General features: G+C 35.0%; 1 protein-coding gene across 1 annotated transcript in view; it reads left to right on the top strand.

Annotated features, from left to right (window-relative positions):
* Positions 1-2,298: 2,298 nt before the first annotated feature.
* LOC137614844 (uncharacterized) overlaps positions 2,299-17,577 on the top strand; it is a 23,759-nt gene continuing 8,480 nt past the window's right edge. The window contains exon 1 of the mRNA XM_068344503.1: positions 2,299-2,574. Within this exon, the coding sequence (XP_068200604.1) occupies positions 2,299-2,574 (276 nt within the window). The remainder of the gene's footprint in view (positions 2,575-17,577) is intronic.

Below are 17,577 nucleotides of genomic sequence, written 5' to 3'. Positions count from 1 at the left end.
GATAATGGACACAGAATGCACAAGAAAACTAATATTTGGTAACATTATTCTCAGCATCTTTATAGAAAAGAAGGAAGAAATTGTGATGCTGAAGGAGGACCATAGACATTCTAGGATTATGTGAAATATGGTTACTAGGAAAGTTACAAAAGTGTTTAGAGATGCTAAACATCGAGCAGGAGTTATCTTGAGGGATGAATTTTCAGGCAAGAGAGCTCACATAGGTTATAAGTGTGGTAGGATTATCCATTTTTTCTTTGAAGATTGGCACCAATAAAATAAGGTTCATACAAGTTTGTGCCCCCCCCCCTAACAAGAACGACCAAAACACGTGAAATTGGCCTACTATTAGAAATTACTATATACGAAATAACAAGATGCTAAGGAATATGTATCATATGCAGATAGTGTAATCACAATGGGAGACTTGAATGGTCTTGTTGGCTTAAATAAAACTGGACCTCAAAATGTTTTGCAGGCTTTCAAAAACATTGATAGTAAAAGTAGAAGAAAATTATTATAAATTTCTGCATCCAAAACCATATGTCGATAATCAATATTTTTTTCATAAACAGAAAAGCCAAAAGTGGACATGGCATCGTTGGCATAAAGAAAGAGGGCAATATACGGACAAATTTATGATAGCTTAGGCACTAAATAACAACAGAAATTTATTTATGGTCGTAATGAGTGTTCCATCTGTCTCAATTTACTCCTACTATGGACTGTTGCCAATAAAATTAAAAACTTGGTAAACCCTAACCCATCAGAGGTCAAGTTAGAATACGATTCTGTCTTGCAAAACTGCAAAACCAAGAATGCAGGGAAAGGTACTGAAGTGAAAGTAATTATAGGCATCTACAAAAGGATGTCGATGATTCCAATATGAAGGGGATGCCATTAAAAAGAAGATTCAAGAAGTGGCCACTGATATCTTGCAATCTAAAATAAATGGAAATAGACAAACGAAACAATAGCTTGGTGGAATGCTGAACTGAAGAAATGTGTTAAAACGAAAACAAAACATTTGAGAAAATGTATGAAAACTAAAATAGAAGAGCAGGAGAGCTGTAAGACACCTAATAGAGATAAGATGAAAGAAAGGTGCTCAAAACAAAGTCCTGGGAGAACATTTGCGAAAACTTGAAAAATTATTTGCTAGGGACAAGAATACTTCTCTATAAAACAGCAATAAGGTACAGAAGGGCATCCCATCTTCTCAGGTTTGCCATAAAAGATCCTAGAGATGGAACATTATCAACAGAAAATGGGTTTATTGAATTAGGAACAGGAAATAATGTCTAAAGGTTGGTATGGGAGAGTAATGGTATCAGTATTTAAGCAGAAAGGTAATGTCATGGAATGTGGTAAATACAAAGGAATTAAACTAACAGAGTATGGTTTGAAAGTTTTTAAGTGGATATTAGATGAGATAGAGAGATATTGTAATGATTTGGAATCAGTAGTATGGATTCATGAGGAAAAAAGGTGTTGTTGATGGCATCTTATAATAATCAGCTACAAGGAAATAAGCTAGAGGGAAACCAGAAACTTTTCTGTGGTTTTGTAGATCTAGAGAGAAGGCCAATGATCAGAATACAAAGAAAAGTGATATTTTGGTGCTTGATGAAGTGGAAAGTATTGGAGAAATTGGTTAGAATGATGAAGATAATGTGCAGATGATCAGGGTCAAAAGTAGCAATTCTATGTTGGGGAAATAGACACTTTTGAATTTATCATTGATTTACATCATGGATCATTATTATGCCTGTTTTTACTTGTGGTGGCCATGGATGTGTTAGGTGAAGAAATAGAAAATGAAGAATTGTGGGAGTTGCATTATACAAATTATTTGGTGATTACAGCTGAAAATGATTGAGAAATACAGAAAAGGGTTGAGTGAAAGTAGAGGCTCTTATAAAACAAGTGGAGCAATTTGGTCACTTTTGGCCTACAGTAAATCAGGAGAGATGATGTGAAGCTGAAGTTGAGAAAAGGATAAAAGCAGCCTTGAAGTTTATGGAGGTAGCAGGAATATGTATGCTTAGCCTTCAGAAACCTAGGTGATACAGGGTTTTTGATTTGTGTACCTTGAATTCTTGGAAAACATTTGTGAAAGATCTTGTGTGGTCCATATATTTTTTGTATATATAAGTCTATGGAAACCTAGCAAGTAAGACTCCTCTCTACACGCATGTTTTTGTGGGTTTTTTTCTCTACTGGGAAGTGTACTAAACTATAATTGAATTCAGAAACTTTGGGAGGGAGAAAGGCATCGAGGGGGATGAATATTTTTTAATGTCGGCAAAGAGCAGAGATAAATCATCAAAGAATCTAAGACATATCAGACAGATGAAGGACAAAAATAGAAGTTTAACAAAAGAGGAAAGCATAAAAGCTAGATGGAAGGAGTACTTTGAAGAGTTACTAAATAAAGCGAATCCCAGAATGATGATAAGAGATAGAAACCCCCTTGAAAGCATAGACAAGGAGATCAGCAGAGAAGAGGTTAAGAAGGCAATGGATAAAATGAAGAAGGGGGAAGCAGTGGGACTTCATGGAATACCTGCTGAAGTGTGTTAAGTGTTTAGGAGAGGAAGGCATAAACATCCTGTAAGATTTAATAACCAAGATTTATCGCCAAGAAAAAATGCCAGACGTGGATAAATAGCCATATGGTCTCGAATTACAAAGCGAAGGGTGCTGTGCTGGAGTCAGGGAACTTTAGAGAAATTAAGCTAATATCAAATACAATAAAGATATTAGAAGATTATAGAAAGAAGATTGGGAATGGAAACCACAAATTTTGATGAACAATTTGGCTTTACGGTAGGGAAGAGCACAATTGATGCAATATTTGCACGAAGGTAGACAGATTTGGAAAAGTGTATGATAGCACACCTAAGTGTAGAGGAGCTTGAAAGAGAAAGGTATCTGAAAAGTATATCAGAATTATGAAAGATTTGTTTGCTGAGTCGACCACACGAGTAGGAACAATGTTGAAACTCCAGAAAAGATTAATGCCTTATACACACTATCGAGCATACTCGTCGGGCAAACATTGATACCAGACCACAATAGGTAGTGAGATGGGTATTGATGATTGGAATTGAAAATCCTTAACAATAAGAATTTTATTTTTACATTGTGTATTTTGCTTGAGGCTTGTACTCCTTGGGAAAACATAACGAGAGAGAGAGAGAGAGAGAGAGAGAGAGAGAGAGAGAGCCTTACCTTACCTTACCTTATTTTTTGTTTGGGTTCCCCCAGGTCCCTCAGTGTGAGGCACCTCGTATATCCACCAGAGAGTTGCTAATACATCTTCCGGTGTATTTTGCATCTTCCAGTCTTGGATGGTCTGGGATGCATCTTAGGTATTTATCGAGCTTATTTTTAAACGCATCTACGCTCACTCCTGATATGTTTCTTAGATGAGCTGGCAGCACATTAAATAGTCGCTGCATTATCGATGCTGGTGCGTAGTGGATTAATGTCCTGTGCGCCTTTCTCAGTTTACCTGGAATGCTTTTTGGCACTATTAATCTACCTCGGCTTGCTCTTTCTGATACTTTAAGCTCCATGATGTTTTCAGCAATTCCTTCTATTTGCTTCCATGCTTGTATTATCATGTAGCGTTCTCTTCTCCTTTCTAGACTGTATAGTTTTAAAAATTGCAGTCTTTCCCAGTAATCAAGGTCCTTAACTTCTTCTATTCTAGCAGTATAGGACCTTTGTACGCTCTCTATTTGCGCAATATCCTTTTGGTAGTGTGGGTACCATATCACATTGCAGTACTCGAGTGTACTACGCACATAAGTTTTGTAAAGCATAATCATGTGTTCAGCTTTTCTTGTTTTAAAGTGTCTGAATAACATTCCCATTTTTGCTTTACATTTAGCCAACAGTGTTGCTATTTGGTCGTTGCATAACATATTCCTATTTAAAATTACACCAAGGTCTTTAATTGCTTCCTTGTTTGTGATTGTCTCATTATTAGGTCCTTTGTATGCATACACCATTCCTTCTCTGTTTCCATAATTTATTGATTCGAATTTATCGGAGTTAAATGCCATCCTATTTATCTCCGCCCATTCATATATTTTGTTTAGATCTCTTTGTAGTGAGTTCCTATCTTCATCACAAGTAATTTCTCTACTTATTCTTGTGTCATCGGCGAAACTTCTCACTACGGAGTTTTCAACATCACAGTCTATGTCTGAGATCATAATAACAAATAGCAGTGCAGCTAATACCGTACCTTGGGGCACACCAGATATTACCTGGGCTTCATCTGATTTCTCGTCATTTGCAACCACTATCTGTTTTCTGTTTTGCAGGAATTCTTTTACCCATTTTCCTATCTTTCCCACAATATTATGCTTTCTCATTTTTTTCTCCAATATGTTATGGTCTACCTTGTCAAAGGCTTTTGCAAAATCTAGATAGATCACATCTGTGTCTTTTTCATTTATCATATTATTGTATATGTTTTCATAGTGAGCTATCAGTTGGGTCTGTGTACTTTTTCCAGGTACGAAACCGTGTTGACCCATATTGAACAAATTATTTTTGACCAAATGGTTCATTATTTTCTTTTTTATTACCCTCTCATACACTTTCATAATATGTGATGTTAGACTAACAGGTCTATAATTGCTTGCCTCTAGTCTTGATCCACTTTTGAAGATAGGGGTTATATAAGCTAATTTATGTTTAACATATATCTCGCTCATATCTATACTCTGTCTTAGCAGTATTGCAAGTGGCTTCGCGATAGTGTTTGCAGTTTTTTTTAACAAAATCGCTGGAACTCCATCTGGTCCGGCTGCCGATCCATTTTTAATTTCGTTTATAGCCGTGACAATATCTGCTTCATTAATATCTATATCCGTTAGATATTCAACATTTTCTTCTCTCATTTCTGTTTCATTACTCTCATTCGCAATTCTTGGCGTGAACTCACTCTTATATTTTTCTGCTAATATGTTGCATATTTCCTTTTTTTCATTCGTTAGCCGTCCTTCAATTCTTAGAGGGCCTATTTCTATTCTCCTTTTATTCATCTTTTTTGCATAGGAGTAAAGTACTTTGGGGTTTCTTTTTATATTTTGAAGTGTCCTTTCTTCTAAGTCCCTTTTTTCATTTTCTTTCGACTGTATAATCTTTTGTTCTGCATTTTCTATCTTACATTTTATTTCCCTCATTTTCCACACATTTTTTTCTTTTGCAAGATTTTTCTTCCACTTTTTAATTTTCTGAAATAAGATTCTTCTGTCTCTTGGTATGCACGTCTTTTGTTTATTGTTTTTTTTCGGTACATATTTTTCAACAATTTTCTCCAGTATTTTGTACAGTATATTCGTATTTACCTGTATATTATCACTTATAAATACATTTTTCCATTCTTTATTCAGTTCTTCATTTATTTCTGACCATTTTATATTCTTACTGTAAAAGTTATATTTTCCATATCCTTCCCAAAGTTTTGTGCTTTTATTAATTCTGTGATCACTTGCTTTGGAATGAACTATCAATTCTATGACATTGTGGTCTGAAATTCCCGTGTTATACACTATTATTTCTTTAACATAGTTCACCTCATTCACAAATACTAGATCTAGGACATTTTCCTTTCTTGTTGGAATGTGGTTTATTTGTTGCATATTATGTTCTGAGAGAGAGAGAGAGAGAGAGAGAGAGAGAGAGAGAGAGAGAGAGAGAGAGAGAGAGAGAGAGAGAGAGAGAGAGAGAGAGAGAGAGAGTTATTTTTTATCTTTTTGCAAAATATTCTATTCACTCACTGTTTATTGGTTTGAATTTGAATATGTTCTTCAAATGTCGTGCTGTAAGCCACTTTTCGGTCGTTAGGGTATAAATATATTTAGAGGATCGTTTGAAAGCTACGTTTTGGGGTTAGGATATGAATACATTTTTAATATTGTGGTAAAAGTCACTGGTTGCTCTGGTCTGAATGTGATAGTAGAACTACTGCAAAATTGCATGCATACGTTTCGATGTGAATATTCTCTTGAAGTTCATTGGGAAAGACTTGTTTTTACGTAGCCTTAAGAGGATTGCTTCTATTACCATGTACAAAAATGTTCGGTAGTTTTTATCTTAAAATCATGAAAATATTTTTCCTTTTTTTGGGTAGTATACAATAGATATGATTTTTTTTTCACATAAGTCATACAAGTCAGGTTGCGTAAATTCGTATGATCATTCTATAGAAATTTAATTGCTTTTTTTTCGTATAGTTGTATAAAAATTAGGAAGTGATTTTTCTTCTTGAATGTTACATAAGATGTGTTGTTTTGTAGCAAGCATATGAATATTCTTTTTTAATACACCGAAAAGCAATTTCTGGTAGTTTGGATGTGGAAGATTCTCTTGAAAATACCCGAAAAAGCCTCTTTACTTAGTTTGCATAAATTTTTTTGGTAATCTATGTAAAACCAGATTTTTGCTGGTTTGGATATGAGTTTTTTTCATGGAAATTCTATGAAAAGAAAATCCCTTCCGATGATCTTAATAAGGTTTTTTTTTTCGGTGCCCATCTGAAAAAAGTCTAGTTTGATACTTTCGGTATGCATTTTTCTTTTAAGACTTTTAAAGGCAAGTTTTGGCTATACCTTTATTGTCACTAAGAAAGTTTGTTTGGAGATTTTCAATGTATATAATTTTATTTTCCCTTAAAACATGTAAAATATTATGGTTTAGATATGAATATTTATTTTAAAACTATATTAATCATGTTTGATATGAATTTATGTAAACATGGTTTGTGTTTTGTTTTCGTATGCTAAGCCTGCAGAAACCTACGTGATATTCTTGGGAAACATTTGTGAAAGGACTTCTGCTGGGTTTTTGTGTTTTTTGTATACATAAGAGTCTACGGAAACCTAACTGATAAAAGTCCTCTCGGCACGAGTGTTTGTGGGTTGGAATCTGTACGGGAAAGTGTACTAAAATAGAATTGATATTCAGAAGCTTTGGAAGGGAGAAAGATATTGAGTAAGATGAATATTTTTTTTTAAATTGAGGTAAAAGCAGAGATAATCATCTAAAGGATCTAACACATATTAGACAGATCAAGGACAAAAAAGGAAGAGTTCTATCAAAAGAGGAAAGCATAATAGCTATATAGAAGTAGTACTTTGAAGAGTCACTGGATAAAGAGAACTCCAGAATAATAATAAGAGATGGAAACCCTCATGGAAAAAATAGGCCAGGATAGCAGTAGAGAATAGGTTAAGAAGGCCCTGGATAAAATGATCAAGGGGAAAGCCGTGGGACCTGATGGCATACCAGCTGAAGTGTGGAAGTGTTTAGGAGAAGAAAGCATAGACATTCTGTTAGATTTAATAACTAGGATGTATCGCCAAGAAAGAATGCCAGGCATGTGGTTAAATAGCCAAATGGTCCCGAAGTGCAAAGGGAAGGGTGAGGTGCAGAAGTGAGGGAACTACATAGGAATTAAGCTAATATTGCATACAATAAAGATATGTTAGAGGGTTATAGGAGGAAGATTAAGAAGGGAAATAATTTGGTTTTATGCCAGCAAAGAGCACAATTGCTCTAGGGTAGACAGTAGAGAAATATAAAGAGAAACACAGGGGACTACTTATGGTGTTTATTGATTTGGAAAAGTGTATGATAGTATAGCTAGGCAGGAAGTGTGGAGGTGCTAGGGAGAAAAGTGTCCTAAAAGTACGTCAGAATAATGAAATATATGTATGCAGAGGAAACCCCACGTTATATCACTGTTGAAATTGCAGAGAAGTTTAATGCCCTTTCACCACTATCGAGCATACACGATGTGCAAACGGTGTTACCAAACCACAATGTGTAGTGAGATGAGGGTTGATGACGTCAGAAGCGGTAAAACCACAGGCAGGGATCTGGCAATTAATGGGTAGTGATAATTAAATATGATGACCTCAGAAGTGGGAAAACCACTCCAGATCTGGCAACTGGCAGTATTGCCAGATCCCTGCCTGTGGTTTTCCCCATAGCTGATTTCGTCAACCCTCATTCTCACTACATATTGTAGTTGCCCGTTGAACATTCTCAATAGTATGGACAAGGCTTAAGGTACGTATTTTATACTGTAATGGATGTTATAACATCGGAAGTTAGAGAAGATGTGCCTTGGAGTGCAATGTTTGTTGATGACATTAAGCTGATGGATCTAACAAAAGGAGGTGTCCAACTCAAGTTGGAGAAATGGAAAGAACTTGGGAGTAGCGACTTAAAAATTAGCAGAACACAGAAAATATATATGGACAGGTGGATATGAATTGTAGTTAACAGTGAAATAGGCCAAGAAGACATAAGAGCTTTGTTTCCTCAAATATCTTGGTCCTGTTATGAGCAATAATTAAAATATTGATGCAGAAGTCAGTCACAGAATTCAGGGTGCATGAATGAATTGGAGAAAGTCTTCAGGGATAGTTTGTGATTGGAGAATCAGTGCAAAGGTTGAAGGGAAAGTTTTATATAAGTGTTGTTAGACCAGTCATTCTCCATGGAGCATGGACTTTGCCAATAAAGAAAAAAACAAGAAAAAAATAATGAAGTGGCTGAGATGAGAATGCTGAAGTGGATGTGTGGTGTCACAAAACAAATATAAGATGTGGAGTTAAAGTGATCAAGGGGACAGTCAAATTATTAGAGGTTTCAAGGAAAGCTTAAGAAAGAAGAGTGAAATGGTTTGGTCATGTCATGAGGAGAGAAGATTAACACGTATGTGAATGGGTTATGAACGTAGAGGTGGAGGACAGAGGAAGGATGGGAACACCAAAGTTCAGTTGGAAAGGTAAATTATTGAATGACATGATGGAGAAGGGTCTAAGAGAACAAGATGTACAAAACAAAGGAAGGTGGAGAACGTTGTCTAGAAACAGCGACCCCATAAATAAATCTGAGAAAATCTGAAGGCAAAAAAGTACTAGCAATAATGAGACTTTAAAAATATTCATGTCACTCGCTGTTATTGTTAGGATATTAAATTACGACGACACTTGCCCAAGTCGTTTCCGCAACATATTGAAAGGGAGACAGAAACAAACCTCCTTGGATAGGTTTTTTAAAAAAGCCTACAAAAAGTGAAGGTGAAAGTGAGGTAAAAAGAGCAATGAAAAGTGATGAACGGTAAAAAAATAAAATAAATAAAAAATAAAATACCTAAGATTAGAACTTATTTTAAAATTAAATAGGTGTAAGCTAATTGCATGTAAGTAAATTTAATTGTTAAGTGTTAAGATATGTAATGTAAGCAACAGTGTAAATAGCGTGACAAACGTGTACTGTCCAAATCTCTCTCCTTCCCTTCCTCTCTCACTCCCTCCTCCACACACCACCGTTAGGTGGTACCGTCTGTCTCGAAGGTAAGAATTCTATAATAAAGCCACATTTTGTTGCAGATCACAGTCCAGCAGTAATTTGTCATTTTGTGAGTGGGTGTTATGAATTTGAACAATTGAAAACTTGAATTTGAACAATTAAAAACATAATTTTTCATTGTTATATAATTGATTTTGGTCTTTTCATGAGGGTTGGAACGGATTTTTTTTCAATTAATTTATATGGGAAAAATTGATTTGAGATACGAGTAAACTGACTTACGAGCTCGGTCCTGGAACGCATTATGCTCGTGTGTCAAGGTATTAATGTAGTCCAATGTCTATCCAGCCATCCCAAATTGCAGCCTCTGATGCAACAAAGTGGTCATTCATTCTGAAAGGCAGGATGAAGAATGACACAATTTATAATACCAAGTCCCACCAACCCCTCTTCACAAGCACTGGAAGGGTTGTCATGTGACATGATATATATTCATTTATGCCATATTACAATTTTTTTTTTCAAGATCTAGATATTAGGTATTATAGAGGGAGGGAATATGTATTCATGTGTGTGAATATCTAAATGCCAGTCGTAAATAATGTTTTCTTTTCTTCACAAAGTTGTATCCAACCCATTGATATTGAAAGAAATTGAAGCTGTGGTGCTGATCAAGGAAATACTGATGACAGAACTTAGTCACTTTCGTATGGTTTTTCTGTTGTTCAAACATAACGAGTTATCTCATTGAGCTTAGGTATGCCCTTTGATCTAGTGGAGGCAGGCCAAGTTATTCGCCTTTTTTACCCTTCAACTTCTATTGTACTGTTCTGCACCGCTAACTATGAAGAATTATATAGTATACACACATGAGTGGCTGGCGAATCTATACCCTATTTTCTCTCTCTCTCTCTCTCTCTCTCTCTCTCTCTCTCTCTCTCTCTCTCTCTCTCTCTCTCTCTCTCTCTCTGTATTTGGAGAGTGCATCAGGCAACCGATCCCTTAAATGTAGGTATACCAGTGAGAAAGAATAAAATATATTTAATTGAAAATACTCTATATGAAATGTGGTTGGTTGTTTGTATAGGAATGTTGCTTTTGAAAGTGAAGTAAAAAGACATGATAGGTTGTTTGAATATGTGATTTTGTCCTTCAGAGCCAAGGAAAGCATGCTGATACAAGGCATTTTTGAGTGTTGTGTTGCTTTTATGTACTCCAAAGCCTTATATACCTTGGATCACAAATTTTTTTTGTTTGTGTGGAAAATTTTTTTTTTTTTTACTACAAGAAAACCTAGAAAAATCGAGTTGATACAAAGCCTTTCTGTATGTGTGTTTTGGCTTGGAACGTGGACCTTAAAGCCTTTGGAAAAGGAGAGAGAGAGAGAGAGAGAGAGAGAGAGAGAGAGAGAGAGAGAGAGAGAGAGAGAGAGAGAGAGAGAGAGAGAGAGAGAGAGAGGGGGGATTTAAAAAAAAACTTACAAATAAAAATGTATCTATTTTGTAAAATATTCTTATCGCTCACTGATTTGTCGGTTTAAATATAAATGTGCTATATAAATATCGCGTTGAAAGGCAACTTTTTTGGTCTTTAGTATATAAATATATTTTACAGGGTCTCTTAAAAGCCATATATCAGGGTTAGAATATGAATATTTTTGAAGGTTGTGATAAAAGTCACTGGATGCTCTGGTCTGAATATGTTGATAGAAATACTTCACAAATGCATATATATTAAGTTTCGATATGAATAATGGGTTGAAAATCATACGGGAAAGACTTTTTGCTTGGTAGTATACAGTAGAATGATTTTCCCCATAAAAAGTCATTTAAGTCATGTCTGGTAGTTTCGAAATTATAAGTTTCCAAGCATTTGCGACTTCTTGGTTTTGCATAGGTCTATGTATAGTTTTTTTTCAGCTATGTTTGAACATTAGGATGTCATTTCTTTTCCTGAAAGCCGTATAAGAAGTCTTGTTTTGTAGCTTACCTTTGGTAGCTTACCTTTTTAATTCCTGTAAAGTTAGTTTTTGGTATTTTGAATATGAATGATTTTCTTGAAAATTCTTGAACAAGTCACTTAGTAGTTTGCAGATGAATTTATTATATAGGAAAAACTTGATTTTGCTGGTTTGAATAGGATTATTTTCCATGGAAATCCCTGAAAAATTTCAAATTGATTATCTGGGTATGCTTTTTTTCAGTTGCCCATATAGGAACAGTTTGGTTTGGTACTTTCGATAGGAGTTTCTTTTAAGGCTTATAAAGGAAAGTTTTGGTTACATTTTTTTCTGAACTTGTACTTTCAATGTCACCAAGAAAGTTCTCTCTCTCTCTCTCTCTCTCTCTCTCTCTCTCTCTCTCTCTCTCTCTCTCTCTCTCTCTCTCTCCCCACACACACACACATACACACACATGTATATATATATATATATATATATATATAATCACACATCCATACATACACATATATTCTTGAAAATCATGTATTTTTTTTTATAAATATTGATATTGAAAGTGTATTACTTCACGTAATATATTGATATTGTAAGTACAGTATATTACTTCCCGTAAGCTTGAGTGTTTTAAAGCAATGTTGTGTCTTTTGTTGTATGCTTAGCCTACAGAAACTAGGTGATGTAAGGTTTTTGATTTGTGTACATTGAATGCTTGGGAGACCTATGTGAAAGGTCTTGTGTTTTGTGTATACATGCTTTTTGTATACATAAGTTTACGGAAACCTAGCTAATAAGACTCTAGTCTGCATGTGTGTTTGTATCTGTACGGGAAAGTGTAGTAAAATATAATTAAAATTGAGATGTTTAGAGAGAGAAGATAGTTTGATGAATATTTTTAAAGTTCCTGATATAAGAAGACCTTTTAAAAATATGTATCTTGACTCGTTGTTATGATTTGGATATGAAAATGTTCTTTAAAATCTTTTGATCGACAACATATTAACATTTTCTTGATGGTTCGAATAAAGTTTTCTTATACCACATTTCACGGTTAGGATAGGATTTTTTTGGGGGGTCATAGTAATAGTGGCCGGGTATGAATATATGAATTTACAGTTTAACATTTAAAACACACACATACATACATACATACATACATACATATATATATATATATATATATATATATATAAAGCTCGAAAACTATATAAAAAGTAGATGTTGGTTGTTTGAATAGGAATATATCTTTACAAAGTCGTGTAGGCTAATTAGTCGTGTTAGATAAAGGAAATATGAGTTTGTGTACTTCATAGCATATGGGACCATAGGTGATATGGTGTAATTTTGCATTCTGGATGGGTAGGTTGCGTACTTCAAAGCCTCTGGAAACATAGTTTATGTAAGGTTTGTGTGTTTGTCATTATTTGTTTGTGTTTAAGACTTTTGTATAATGTAAGCCTACAGAAACGATGTCAGTATAAAACCATTCTGCTCGTTTTGTGTGTATGAATTACATGTGAAACCCTGTGGAAACATGATTGATGCAAATGTTTAAAGAGGGAGAAAACATTGTGATATATATTTAACATGTCTCGATAAAACAAAACCTTTGAAAAATATTTAGGTCACTGGTAAGTGGTTTGAATATTAATATGTTCTATTAAATCATGTTAAAGGAAACCTTGGGTCATTAGGATAATATTTTCTCATAGGATCTGTTAAAAGCCACATTATTGGGTAAGGATGTGAATGTTTTCTTTTAGGTCATAGTAAAAGGGGTGGCCTTGGTACGAATTTATTCTTACAAAGGCCAAGATCAGTGTTTGGCAATTTTGATTCGGATATTCTGTTGAATTTCACGTGGTAAGACATGTTTGGGGATTTAGATTTTTTTTTTTTTTTTTTTTTTTTTTTTTGTCATTTAAGAAGTTGTTTATTAGTTTGATCATGAATCGTTTAGTCATGTTTGAAAATTAGGATGTTCTTTGAAAGCTATATAAAAAGTTTTGTTTGGTTGGTTGTATTAGAATCTTTTAAGTTGTGCAAAGGCATTTTTCTTTTTATTTGTAGTTTGGATAAGAGTTATTTTCCTTTAATTATTTGAAAAAGACGGTTTAGTGTAGTTTGCATATATTTGTATTTGTTATTCGGGTAGTAAACCGTTTTTGCTGGTTTGAGTTTGATTTTTTCACGAATATCCCAGAAAATTTCACAATTGGTTATATGCATATGATACTGTTTCATTAGTCATATAAAAAAAGTCGCTTGATATTTTATATAAATTTTTCTTAGTTTTATACAGATAACATGGTTATTTTCATATGAAAATATTTCTTTGGTATAAAGATAACATGGTCATTTTTATATGAAAATATTTTTTTGAGGTCCTCAATCAAATTTTGTTTCTTGATTTTTGATACATATACTGTATATTCTTAAAAATCATAGTGCAGTTGCTATACGTACCTGAAGACTGATTGGGGCTGATGTAGGGACCCATGTATCCCTAGAGAAGCTAGTCTTTATGACGTACTTGTCACATGCGATGGGGTAAGATCTGGATGTCTACAGACCATCCGAGTGGATTGATAAAGACGCAGAGATAGTTATGCCTACCCAAAGAAAGCCGAAACCGCCAATTTGGCTTATTGCTCACCCTACAGGAGGTTCAGAAAATTATTTTAAGAATGGCAAATTTCTTCAGAGGAAGGTAGAAACGATTGCACCTGGAGATATATCTCGATTTGGGAGGAAAAGTTACTTGATAAATGCCTAGTTATACACACAGTCTGTTATACTGTCCAATTTAAAGACAGAATGATGATTTAATATTGGACATCAAACCCTATCTAAACTTCAGCTATGAAAGGGGAATAGTGGTTTTCAATAGCGACTTATATGAATTCACAGAAGAGGAGATATTCCAATAACATTGTGGAAAGTACAGTCCCTAGAACATCAATAATTATCCTTACTTTCCAGGATGCTGATGTACCTTTCCACATTAATATAGAAAATGAAAGGATTAGAGTTCGACCTTTTAAGCAGAAGCCACTGCAATGTTTTAATTTGTATTACTTGCTCCAATCTTTACCATGGGGAATGTACACTTAAGGCAAAGTGCTTGAACTGAAACTCTAATCTTAAATCTACTGATAGGAGCTGCCAATTATTGATAGGAGCTGCCAGTTATATAAGTTAGAAGAAGCTTCAAAGCGTAGGGCATACCAAGAGATCATTAAATAAATCGACTACCTATGCAGAGACATTAAAACAGGAGAAAAAGTTCCTCAGGAGTCATCTAACCCTCCTATCACTGTAGGTAGTTCTCGAAAAAGAAATTCATCATCTACTGATAAAGTGCTGCATGATAAGACAAGAATATCTCCTCCTAAAGATTTACCATTGTGTATTAACTATAAAACATTGCCCACCAGCCACCACTATCCAACCTTTATCCCCCATTCCTTGCCTGATTTAATGAGATTCCATTTGAAGCCAAGTTACCATGTGCACCTGTAGTGGGGAAGTTGTAAAAGCCTGTAACTCGCCACCTATTACTTGAAAAAGAGAGAGATCTCCACCCCTCTCATCCCCTTCGATAGGAAACATTTAGGGCTATGACGTTAAATAAATATGCTGTTTTGTCTGTTGATGTTTCTGATCAAACGGAAGACAATTTGAATAATTCTGAAATTCAAGTAGAGGTCCACCATCCCCTTCAACAATTAGATGAAAAGGACCAAAAGAAAATCATTAATTAAAACCAAATATATCAAGACTCTTCTAAATAAAACCACCTGGAAATAGTGTTAGATCAAAAGTTGCCAAAGGGTCTTCCAAAAATAAACCATAGTTTTTTCCTCCATTTTGCAATGGAATTGTCAGGGTTTAAAGGCCAAATATGAAGAACTTAAGCTCCTCATTCATGCGCACTCCCCCATAATTATATGTCTACAGGAGAGTAAACTTTATCATAATACTCCTTGTCCTCGCGAATATATAAGCTACAGAACACCATATGATCAACAAAACAAATAGGGAGCCCTGGTGGAAGTCTCGTATACGTTCGTTGAGATGTTCCCTAAATATCTTTGTCTATTCGTACACCTCTGCAGGTAAAGGTTATACAGATTGATATGGGAAGAAAATGCACCATTTGTTCTGTTTACTTGCCTCCAAATGACAACATCTTGTATAATAATTTAGTAGAAGTGATTCAACAACTCCCTCAACCTTTTCTTTTACTTGGAGATTTGAATGGTAAACATCTTTTATAGGGCGATGTTTTAGCAAACACCAGGGGCATCATTATATCATCAATTTGAAAAAATTAGGTTTTCAGACTCCTTAATACAGGAGTGCCCATATATTTTCTTGTGCAGACAGGTACTTTGTCATGCATTGACCTTTCAATTGGCTTCTCGATTTCGATTGGAGAACATCAGATGATTGGCATACGAATGATAATGCCCCAATCATTATGAACACCAACAAAGGTTCCTGTTTACTAAGGTCACCACGATGGAATCTTGACAGTGCAGGTTAAATTTCGTGAGCTAAGTGAAATCGAGGGGAGTGCAGAACAGTTTGAAAGTGTTTATGATGCCAAAGACTTACTGAATGGATCTCTCCATACAGCAGGAGTCAATTCAATTCCCAAAACAACAGGGTTATTCAGTCCCCGGGTGGTCTTCAGAACTAACTGCCTTGCGCAGATCCATGAGAAGGTCCTTAACTCAATTACTCAGATGCGGTACTGAGGCATATTTGATTATATACATAAAATGTAGAGCACAGTTCAGTCATGCCATGAAAGAAGCTAGGCGTCAATCTTAGGTATCTTTTGTTTCCTCCAATAATGGTAGAACACCACCATCTTCTGTTTGGAGGAAAGTAAAAAAGATAGCAGGTAAATTTACCTCCAACCCACCACCAGTGTTGAAGGTAAATGGTTAGTATGTGACTGAAGAAATCGAGATTAGAAATACCCTATGATCATTTCTCGATTGTATCATGCAAGTGTGAAGCAGCTCCTGGTCATCAGTATAGGAGCATTGAAGAAAAGAAAATTTGAAATTTTGCAACAAGAAAGGAAGAGTCATAAAATTCTCCTTTTACTGAAAGAGAATTTGATTCTGCACTTGCTACTGGACCTGATGGAATTCCATATGCAATGATTAAACATGTACATGATAATACAAATTTATCTATTTTAAGCATTATTAACAGAATATGGCATGATCATAGTTATCCAAGTGTTTGAAACTTGCCATTATTTTAGCATTTTTAAAAACCTGACCTATTGCATTGGCATATTATTTATGTAAGATCATGGAGAAGATGGTCAATGCAAGACTGGTTTGGTACCTTGAGAAGAAAGGTATTTTGTCACCTATCCATTGTGGATTTAGGAAAATGTATTACACAACAGATGTGCTGATACAACTTTGAGTCCTCTATTTGTGAACCCTTTGCTTCCAAATCGCACCATGTAACAGTATTTTTTGACCTCGAAAAAGCAAATGATACTACGTGGAGATATGGTATACTTAAAACCATTCATAATCTAGGACTGATAGAGGAGAGCTACCATTGTTCATTCAAGCATTTGTTTCACATAGATTTTTTCAAGGTAGAGTTGTTGAAACTTTGTCAGGGAGGAAATGTCAGGGTAGTGTGCTGAGTGTAACCCTATTTGGATTAGCCATAAATAGTATATCCTCAGTAATTTCTAAAGATATCCTCTGAGCACTGTTTGTAGTTGATATCTCTATATCATATGTTTGAGCAAGAATGACAATGGTTGAAAGTTTCAACTCTAAATTGACAGAATAATTCATTGTCGTGATAGGAATGGATTAAAGTTCTTGGACAAATAAAACTGTTGTTGTCTGTTTTTGTTATATTCGAGGAGTACATCCAGACCCGGTTATGTACATCAATGGTCAACATATCCCATGTGTAAGTAAAGCTACATTTCTATGGTTGATCTTTGATTGTAGGCTTACATGAGTTCCTCATGTGAAGCCCTTAGAAGTAAAAGGTCTTGAGGTTCTAAACCTTTTAAGAGTTTTGTCCCATACATCATGGCCCTTTTAATATAATACAGGGCCTTAATTTTTTCAAAAATTAGTTATTGGTGTGAAATGTTGTTACTCAGCCACCCCAAGCCTATTGAAAGTTTTAGCTTCTATACGCCATGCTGGTATCAGATTGTCCACAGGAGCCTTTAGAACTTCGCCTATCCCAAGCCTCCTTGTTGACGCTGGAGA

The sequence above is a fragment of the Palaemon carinicauda genome, chromosome 21, assembly GCF_036898095.1.
Source record: "Palaemon carinicauda isolate YSFRI2023 chromosome 21, ASM3689809v2, whole genome shotgun sequence".
Lineage (NCBI taxonomy): Eukaryota > Metazoa > Arthropoda > Malacostraca > Decapoda > Palaemonidae > Palaemon > Palaemon carinicauda.
The sequence above is the reverse complement of the archived record's forward strand: the minus strand, read 5'-3'. Positions and strand labels throughout refer to the sequence as shown.